The 10,420-nt window shown below is 36.6% G+C and overlaps 1 protein-coding gene across 1 annotated transcript; it reads left to right on the top strand.

Annotated features, from left to right (window-relative positions):
- The first annotated feature begins 2,728 nt into the window (after nucleotides 1-2,728).
- LOC127126684 (aquaporin SIP1-2) lies at nucleotides 2,729-6,125 on the top strand. Its single transcript, XM_051055640.1, has 3 exons — nucleotides 2,729-3,215; nucleotides 3,765-4,037; nucleotides 5,763-6,125. The coding sequence occupies exons 1-3, from the start codon at nucleotides 2,901-2,903 to the stop codon at nucleotides 5,910-5,912; spliced, it is 738 nt and encodes a 245-aa protein (XP_050911597.1). The 5' UTR covers nucleotides 2,729-2,900; the 3' UTR covers nucleotides 5,913-6,125.
- The last annotated feature ends 4,295 nt before the right edge of the window (nucleotides 6,126-10,420 follow it).

Here is a 10,420-nt window from a genome sequence, read left to right as displayed (position 1 = left end):
TTGATGATATAGACTTTGGTGGAATGTCAGAACAAATGGTTCAAAAATTTGTTCACCAGATGCAGTCTGAGTTTGAAATGAGTCTAGTGGGAGAACTGACCTATTTCCTTGGAATGCAAGTAAACCAAATGGAGGACTCTATGTTTCTCTCCCAAAGCAAGTATGCCAAGAACATAGTTAAGAAGTTTGGTATGGATAATGCTAGGCACAAGAGGACTCCTGCTCCCACTCATCTGAAGTTGACCAAAGATGATGGAGGGCCTAGTGTTGATCAATGTCTGTATAGAAGCATGATAGGTAGTCTGCTGTACCTAACTGCAAGTAGACCTGACATCTCTTATGCAGTTGGAGTGTGTGCCAGATATCAAGCAGAGCCTAAGGTGAGCCACTTGAATCAAGTCAAACGGATTCTCAAGTACATCAATGGGACCTGTGACTATGGGATGCTGTACTCACATGGGTCTGAGCCTGTTCTATCTGGGTATTGTGATGCAGACTGGGCTGGGAGTGTTGATGACAGAAAAAGCACATCAGGTGGATGCTTCGTCTTAGGAGACAACCTCATATCTTGGTTCAGCAAGAAGCAGAATTGTGTTTCTCTGTCCACTGCAGAGGCTGAATACATAGCAGCTGGAAGCAGTTGTTCCCAACTGGTTTGGATGAAACAGATGCTCACTGAGTACAATGTCACTCAAAATGTCATGACATTGTTCTGTGATAATCTCAGTGCCATCAATATCTCCAAGAATCCCATCCAACACAGCAGGACCAAACATATTGACATTAGGCACCACTTCATCAGAGATCTGGTGGAAGACAAGGTGATCACTTTGGAACATGTAGCCACGGATCTTCAACTGGCTGACATATTTACAAAGGCTCTGGATGCTACTCAGTTTGAAAACTTAAGGAGCAAACTGGGAATATGTCTCTCTGAGACCTTATAGCAACCACTGATGGTTGGGATAAATTGTTTAATACCTCTGCCTATTAAACAATTTGTACTAGGCTATGATTGGTCAACAGATCATAGTTATGCCACTTGCAACAAGGGTGGATACAAGAGGGTAAGGATACACCCTACTGTGAGAAGGCCAATGTACCTGCAGGAGTTCAAGGATGCTGTTCATGCAGGAGTGGTTCTGGATGTCAGAAACAACATCATGGCATCTGATATGGTGGTACCTACTATAAAGCAAAAGTGGGTGATTACTTGATCAAAGCTGTGAAGCAAGATCAAGTGGATGGTAACTTGGTTGAAACTGTGAAGTAAAACCAAGTCTGTAACTCTGTCGTTATTCTCTGGTTATGTTGTTGGCTTTGGCAACATTTTTGACAAAAAGGGGGAGTAACCCCTGACAAACAGAGTGGGTGTCTCTACAACAGACACTCATGGGTCTCTACAACAGACTCTCAGGACGACAGATTCCTCCCCTGCAGCGATTGTGTGTGAAGTTTTTGTTTAACTTCTGTATGTGTGTGAGTGTGCTGCCACTCTGAGTGTATTAGCTAGTATTAATTCCTGCTAGGTGTGTGATTCCGCTGCTATGAACTCTGTTATGGGGATCAAAGTGTTTTAGCCAAAAATTTGCCAAAGGGGGAGTTTGTAGGTGTTTAATTGGCTGCATTATATGGTAAAACACTAGATGAGTACTAATGTCTTGACTGATGTCATGACATGTATGTGTGACTACATTGTAGTTACTGCAGGACTAGCTAACACAGGATTTATTGAATGTCAAACTGGATGCTGTGACATTCATACCTGTCAACAGATACTAAGGAATAGAACAGCAGGTGTTCTGTTAGAACTTAGTATTTATTTCCAGTCTGGTTATCAAGGAAAGACCAGACCTGGCATAAGGCCTACTGACTGAATGTCAAACTGGATGTTATGACATTCATCATTGACAGCAGCTACTGAACATTAGACAGAGTGGTGTTCTGCTATACTTCAGCATGTAACTTAGTTTGTTCTTCAAGAGAATAACAGAACTAACTTAAGGCCAAATGTGTAAATGTTAGAAATTACATTCAAGCATACAAGAAAATTAGTATTTTTAAATATAAGTAATATAATAATGGATAATGCTGACACAAGTTAAGACATCCACTTGTAGAAAGTTTGTATTGAAAAACAAATTATAAAATTAATTTGGATAATACTAATTTATATCATAGGGTCACAAGATAAGACACTCACTTGTAGCAAGTTTGTATTGAAAAAATCAATTATAAAATAATTTTCTCTTTATTCTTCCACTTCTTCATTTATTATTATTTATTCTTCCACTTCTTTAAATTTCTCTTACATCTATAATAAGTGAAGAACAATATTATAAACCAATACATAATTACTCTTTTTACATATAACAATAATTATATTTTCTTAATTGTATGAAAGATCCAAAACCTTATATAATTTAGGATTGAGGAGTAATATTTGATTTAATTAAAAATTGATTTTAATTAAATGAATAGTAATCAAAATGAGAAATTACAATTAAAAATATAGAAAAAACAATATTATATTAATTTTAATTTGGAAAATGAAGTAAAGTTGGTGATATTTCTTTTAATATATATAGAGTATCTAGTAGATGAGGTGCATTAAGTTTTTTATAGTCAAAAAGAAAAATTATACTAATTATTAGTATAACAAAATTGTTAACGCATCTGATTCTAATTAAAAAAAAAAAAAAAAAAAGACACGAGGGTTTCTGCTGACTCGTAAGTCGTAACCCACACCAGATTCCACACATCTGATTAGGTGAATCATTCTCTTTCTCTTTCTCTTTCTCTTCTTCATACATTCAACACCCAAACACCTCTCTCTCTCTCTCTCCGCATATAACTCCTCCTGCTATCATCCACATAGACACAACAACCACCCTGTGAAGATGGTAGGAGCTATTAAGGCTGCACTCGGAGACGCAGTATTGACTTTCATGTGGGTTTTTTCTTCTTCCATGTTGGGTATAGTTTCAAAGGCAATAACGCAAGCACTTGGTCTTCAAGATGTTTCGTACAATGGTTTCCCTTACCCTTCTTTGATTATCATCACTACCCTTGTGTTTCTTCTCGTTTTTCTTTTCACCTTAATTGGTAGTGCAATGGGTGGTGCTAGCTTTAACCCTACTGGTACTGCTGCTTTTTATTCCGTTGGTTTGGGTTCTGATACGCTTTTTTCCATGGCTCTTCGTTTCCCTGCCCAGGTATTCAACACTCTTCTATTGGTTTCTACATGTTTCTGTTAAAAAATCAACCATTTTTTAGGGTTCTTATTTTTTTCTTGAGCTTTTTCTTGAGGAAATTTTCAGTGGGTGTTTGGTAGATATTACTATGTTTCACTTGATTTTACAATTAATTTTGAAATGTGATTATAGTGAAAATAGTGTTTAGCTTTCAGACCCTAGTTTGTGAAGTGATAAAAATGTGTTTTTTTTTATGAAGATATTGTTATTTTTTGGCTATAGAAGATATTTGTCAATTAGATCAACTGAAATTGATCTATAAAATTGAAAATTCTCTTTTGTAAGTCCTTCTGAATCAGTTAATTTAGTTTTGAAATTGCTTCAATGATAATGATGTCGTATAGAATTATCAATTTCGGATCATTTTAGAATTTGAATTGATGAAAGTAAATTAATTATTTACTCTTAGCTAAACTTAACTTGAATTCAGCATTATTTTGTTTGAGCTCAATTGGATCCCAATCAATTTTTCAAAATAAATCATGTATATCACTAATAATTGTTGTGCAGGCTCTTGGTGCTGCGGGTGGTGCAATGGCAATTGCAGAGTTGATTAATCCGAAATATAAACACATGATTGGGGGTCCTTCTTTGAAAGTGGACTTGCATACTGGGGCTGTTGCTGAGTTGGTTTTAACATTTGTGATTACTTTTCTGGTCCTATGCATTTTCATCAAGGGGCCTCGTAATGATTTATTGAAGATTTGGTTGCTGGCCATGTCAACCGTCACTTTGGTCATGGTTGGCTCTGCTTACACTGGTCCGTCCATGAACCCTGCCAATGTGAGTCAATACTTTTTTTTGCATTTATTTATATATTGTTTTCATGTGTACTACTGGAATACTGTTTGGTTAAATATCTGTGAATTTGATTTTCAAATGATTTTGATTTTGTAAAAAATCCTTTTTTTTTGCATGCATCTGTTACGTGAATCAGTGTTTGGTTGGTGTTATGTGAATTTGATTTTAAAACGGTCGATTTTTTCCATGCTGGCTTCTCCGTCCCTTTTTGACTTGGTTAGAATCGGTTGGTCAACATCGTCATTTTGCATAAGTAAAAGCTCGTATCATTACATTTGAACATCATCATTGTGTTTGAAGAGAAATTTTGAGGTGAAAGCGCATGTAATGCGTCACTTTTAAAAGCAACCAATTAAAAATTTACAAATAATTAACTAGATGTAAAAAACAAAACTTGAAATTCACGTGCTCTTCTTAGCCTCCACCGTTCCTTCCTCGTTGTTTCTACGTTTTTCTCCATCCGTTGTTATTCCTCAACTGTTTCCCTGACGGACTTTGGTACTGCTGTATCAACTTGACTCAACAGCAATGGCAGTGTACGGTGAAATTTGGCAAATAGAAACTTTTTGACAGAGTATGTGTTATGATAACAGTGTGGGTTTTGAATCAAAGGGGGCTGAGATTGAGCTGTCATCGCCCCTGGTTGCCTTTATTGAAACAAAGTATCACATTCAAAGGAAGGAGGCTGAATATCTTTATCATGGAATGCATTAATTCTGGATGTGATCCTTTGTTTTAACAAAGACAACCAGGGTTGGACGCCATAATGAAGATACTCAACCTCTCCTTCCTTTCAATAAAGGCAACTAGGGGGCGATGACGGCTCAATCATTAATTTTGTATTGGAGGATTATGCTTGAGGGAATTAGGGATTTGGAAGGTTATATTCTTTTTACTGAAATAAGTGCGCAACAAAACATTTTGAGGAAGAGACAAAATAAAATTATATTGGTGGGGATGTTATTTTCACAATCTGCATTTCCTCAGCATAAACTTTTATGCATAATTTCAACCTGTATAGATTGGAAGTAGGGAGCGGCGGGATTAACCATTGGGATTCGAGTGAACGAAACAACAACTGCTTTTCTTTTTTGTCATATTTATGTGTTTCCTTTTATATTTTCACTTTTTATTTAAATTTAAGTAATGAATTGATTACTTGTAAATTTTTATTATGGTGTTGTTTATACAATACTTTCAATGAAAGTAGTTTTCTGAATGTTTTCTACATCTGTATTGTATTGTATTGGTTGAGATCAGTTATATGTTTGGTTTTTTTCATTATATATTTAATGTTGGTCATTCTTAAATTCTATTTTATTGGTTGAGATCAGTTAATTGTTTGATTTTTCTCATATATTTAATGTTGGTCATTCTTTAATAAGCCAGTAATCAAGTTATGCAGATATTTAGGCGAATTAGACTGCTCATGGTCTTTTCAAGAACCATTTGGAAATTGCAATTTTCGATTCAACATAATGGAAGGACTCCTAAGTAAACTGGAATCTTGATTATGTGCCAGTTTGCACGATTTCATCCATTTTTATTTGGAGTATATATATAAATGCTAATAACACACTCTTTGTCACTCCGTTTTCTACATTATTCTCCGCCAAATAACCTTGATCCACTCTCTATATTAGTGTTTTTTATCCCTTTGATTATACTGCTGATAAGTAACATTATGGGTTGTTGGCTATGCTGCAGGCCTTTGGTTGGGCATACTTAAACAACCGGCACAACACATGGGACCAATTCTATGTCTACTGGATTTGCCCCTTCACTGGCGCAATATTGGCTGCTTGGCTGTTCCGGGCTATCTTCCCTCCACCAGAAGTAAAACAGAAGAAAGCATGATAGCTTTGTTTCTTATATCAGTTTGTTAAATGTCATGCATCATGTTTCAGCTCATAATGGAACATGTTTCATTAAGTATGATATCAAATTTGAAATTGTTAGTGCTAAATTATTGGAGTTATTGATAAATGGATAACTCATAGATTCAGTTTCTAATTGGAAAAGTTCAATAAAGATATAAGCAGTATCTAGGCTGGGTATTGATTTGAATCACATTGTTGGCTCTTTTCCTGCAAAACCCCAATTCTGTTTGCAAGAAAATGAATTAGATACAAATTTTAGGGATTATTTTGATGGAAGAAGATTATTTATGTTTTTGGCCCTTTTGCCATCCTAATAAAAAAAAACTTAAATGGATTTTTAATTCTATTATTTCAAAATAATTTTTATTATTTCAAATAAAATTTTAATAAAAAATATTTTTAAAAATACAAAGAAAAAAACACTTTTTAAAACTAAAACAAAAGGTAATGCAAATGCAAAAGACTTGTTGTAAAGGTGTTTCTAGGTCATTTGCTGGTGCACTTTACGATGCAACCATCACTAAACCTAAAATATGTTTATTGTAAAAGTTGAGCACAATAATCTTCAAGAAGTCCATCAATAATGGCTTCCAACTAATCATAATCGGAAACATGATGCGACACGTCAATTGATATTAGTTTTGGCAACGATCACTAGACCATAGTTGAGATGCGAGCTACTATGGAAGAACTGTGTTGCCGTTGCCATAATCAAACTTTGGAAGACAACATCGTCAATTTTCAACAGCAACATCAATAGTTGAACCCCTTGAAGAAATCGAGGTCCTGGACCCCAACCTCTTTCTAATGAAATTTGGGGGCCCTCGTGCCGGAAAATCTCAAACTCCATTGACTAGTGAAATTTGACAGTAGGCGTGATCCTTAGGAGCACGTCCCCTCCATCAATGCCCAAATGGCTATCCTCAATGCCAATGAATCCATGAAGTGCGGGCTACTCTCTAACACATTCAAGGACGTCACATTAAGTTGATACACGAGCTTACCACGTGTGTCAGTTACTAGTTACTAGGATATGATGAAGAAATTAATCCACAAGTTCTCAGCGAGCAAGCACATGAATAACAACAAGTCTATTCAACGTCCTCCAAGGGCCCCCTGAGTCATTGAGGGGTGTCTCATTCTCTTTAATGAGGCAACCATCAAAGTCATACACCCAAACTAGGAGATGTTCGTACGAGCATTCCAAAATGGTTTGAGAGCCATCCACTTCAACGAGTCCCTTGCCCAGAAGTCGACTGCTTACATGGAGTAAATCATGTCACAAGACGAATGTTATATCAAAGGTGTATAGATTAATGCGGGGGGGGGGGGGGGGGGGGGGATCTAGAGACATCAAGGAACAAACATATGGCGCTTCAGACACACTGCATCGATAATAAATGAGCCAATATACCTCTCTAATAAGAGACTGAGCGGCTTTCAAGCGCATTAGGTTTAATGGAGGTGGAAAGTTCAACTCCTCCCACAAAAGATGTATTATGTAGGTCCTGGCGGTGGAAGATTAGCCTGCATATCCCATTTAGGAAGGGAGTTGAAATCTGAAATCATTTTCTCTAATAAAGATGGAACTAGAATCCACCTTCATGACATGATCCCATGGTCATAACGCTATTGTGTGACGATTAAGAGATCACGCGAGTACTAATCGACCAAGAAAGTTTTGCAGATATCCTATACTAGGACACATTCAAAAGGCTTGAATTAGACCCAGGCGACCTCAAAATATTTCAGGTCTCCTTAGTCAATTTTTATGACGAGAAGGTGCAAGTGAAAGGTTATATCACTCTCAAGACAATGTTTTGGATGAATGAGAATGCAAAAATGATCAAGGGGGGCCAAAAGATTGCTCATAAACGTTATCAGGATAACTTTAGAGTAAGGAAGGTGAAAATGGACGTAGTTAGTGCTCCACAACCAAACGTACTAGGAGTAAACTTTATGGATTCAAACCCCATAATAGAACCTAGGAAGGAAAGCTTATCGCAACCTAAAGATCCAAAAGAGGTCCATATTAAGCCTCAGTAACTTCACGTTGCCAAGCATGACATCCCCACTACAGGAACTAAAGAAAAGGAGTTAGCCTCCCTACTCAAAAGAACATGGATCTGTTAGGTAATAATGTCGGAAAACATTGCGAGATCTTTGAGCTTAATAATCTAAGACATTACTTTAGCTTGTTGTTGTTTTTATGTTTTTTTTGTGAATAAAGTGAGGTTGTTAAGCCCGTCATTTGTATGAATTTTCCCAAGGAGGTGGCTTCATTTAAACAATGGAGTAATACTATTTTCCCCTGAAAGACATAGGTTTTTAATGAGGTGCCCTAGCTTTTTAACTTCTTTGATCTTTATAGGTTATTTTTGAGATGTTTGCTATACCTCATTGAAGGATCACAGTCACCTTATTAGGCAATATTTTGTTGGACCTTCATTGAAGGATCCTTATTGCCTTACTGGGTAATATTTTGTTGGACCTTCATTGAAGGGTCCTTGCCGCCTTACTAGGCCATGTATTATTGGACTTTCTTTAAGGTATCTTGCCGCCTTATTAGGCAATGCTTTTTGGACCTACATTGAAGAATCCCCACTGCCTTACAAGGCAATAATTGGTTGGATCTTCATTGAAGAATCCTTGACACCTTACTAGGAAATGTTTTGTTGAACCTTCATTAAAGTATCTTTGTCTCCATACTATGTAATGTTTTATTGGACCTTCATTGAAGGATCCTTTCCGCATTACTAGGCAATATTTTGTCGGACCTTTATTGAAGGTCATTATCACCTTATTGTGCAATGTTTTGTTGGACCTTCATTGAAGGATCCTTTTTGTTTTATCACACAATGTATTGGTCGAACCTTTAGTGAAGGACTTCCGCCCCAATAGGGTACATAAAAGGCATGACCTAAAGATAACAAAAAACTAGCAATTCTATAAAGAAAGTATGAAACAATAAATTGATAATAAATCCCTGAACAACATGATTACATAAAGGGCGTGATTAGAAAAAATCCTCAAGGGCGTGATTAAAAAAAACTCACAAAGGGAAAAGCTATAAAGGGGAATATCAATAAAGGGATCTCAATGATTCTCTTGTTCATAAACTCTCCTTTCGTCAATGACAATAGAATCCTTATTCTTCTCAATAAAATCATTTGCATCCTAAGTAAGAATCATAGTGGCATAAGGGTATTCGTCCTCCTCATCTCAAGTTGGTCATACTTGATCATCTTAAACAAATCAAGTTGGCTCAGATCAAGGTCAGGGTAGAAGAATACCATTCTTTACTTAGCCCATTCAAAATACTTGTCAGATGTTGATCGGAAAAATAGCAAGTGTACTATTTTTACCGATGTAGTGATAAGGAGTTTATTTCCCAGTATTGATCTCGAGGACTGCGTAGGAATTACTTATTTTAATTCGATTCTATTAAACAAAAGATAATGGTTAGGTTGTTGTGGAATTTAGAATAGTAACACGAAAATAGTAAAAAGAATTGATTAAGATAAAAGATGCTAGGGTGAGTGGTTGAGTTAGCCGGTTATGAATTTGTCCCGATTTCCTTACTACCTATGATACATTCAATCACCTAACCTCAGAATGTTCTTGCTTAAGTCCTTAAGGAAGAAACTATTAAACTACCAATTCTTACTCAAATGTCCATTCAATTAGTCATTGGTTTTAATCATACAAAATATCAAGGTTTACGGTGATTTATGAAAGGTTCTAGTCCTAGATGATGCATTCATAAACCCAATTGTGTGAAAACCCTACCAATCACAATCCTGTTATTGGAAGTCATAGATTAATTCGTATTTGTCCGATACAAAAACATAATAACATCACACAATTGAATTGAAATATATAACATAGTAGTCAAGAAATCATTGGTTCACATTCATAACATACGATAACATCAGGACCACCCCCTTAGCATCAGGGGGGTTTAGCCTCTCATAGTACTTAAAGAATTCATAAAGTAAAGATTAGACATTACAAAGAATTAGGAGAGTTTGATCTTCAATGGTGGCTACCCTTGAATCTCGCCGTCTTCAAATCCGTCGTATTCGCTATCTTCTCCAATGTAAAGCTTTCGTTCGTCCGTTCAAAAGTGCCTTCTTCTTTCTCTTCCAAGCCTTCTTATAGTTTCAGATGACCCTCTTCCAAGTTAAAGGTCCAAACTACCCTTACTGAGCAGAATCGGTTCAAACAGCAAAAATTAGGTTTTCCAAGCTGCGTTCAATCAACACGGCCGTGTGGTGGAACACGGGTGGCCGTGTTGTTCCTCAGGATTAATTTATTTCAGCATTAGTTACAGTAGCATCAACACGGGCCGTGTCCCTGCACACGGGCGCCCGTGTTAATGCACTGTTTTAATCAACACGGCCGTGTGGTGGCACACGGGTGGCCGTGTTGATCTCTGTTTTCTGTTTCATCTTTTGCCCTGCTTGCCCAATAACACGACCGTGT

The sequence above is a fragment of the Lathyrus oleraceus genome, chromosome 3 (assembly GCF_024323335.1).
Source record: "Lathyrus oleraceus cultivar Zhongwan6 chromosome 3, CAAS_Psat_ZW6_1.0, whole genome shotgun sequence".
NCBI lineage: Eukaryota > Viridiplantae > Streptophyta > Magnoliopsida > Fabales > Fabaceae > Lathyrus > Lathyrus oleraceus.
This window is presented reverse-complemented; position numbering and strand designations above follow the sequence as displayed.

What these genes read in the sequence shown, in the direction of transcription:
- LOC127126684 (XM_051055640.1), top strand. Translation starts at nt 2,901, where the DNA reads ATGGTAGGAGCTATTAAGGCTGCACTCGGAGACGCAGTATTGACTTTC. An exon ending in CTCTTCGTTTCCCTGCCCAG is followed by an intron (nt 3,216 to 3,764) that starts GTATTCAACACT and finishes ATTGTTGTGCAG; the next exon opens with GCTCTTGGTGCTGCGGGTGG. An exon ending in CGTCCATGAACCCTGCCAAT is followed by an intron (nt 4,038 to 5,762) that starts GTGAGTCAATAC and finishes GCTATGCTGCAG; the next exon opens with GCCTTTGGTTGGGCATACTT.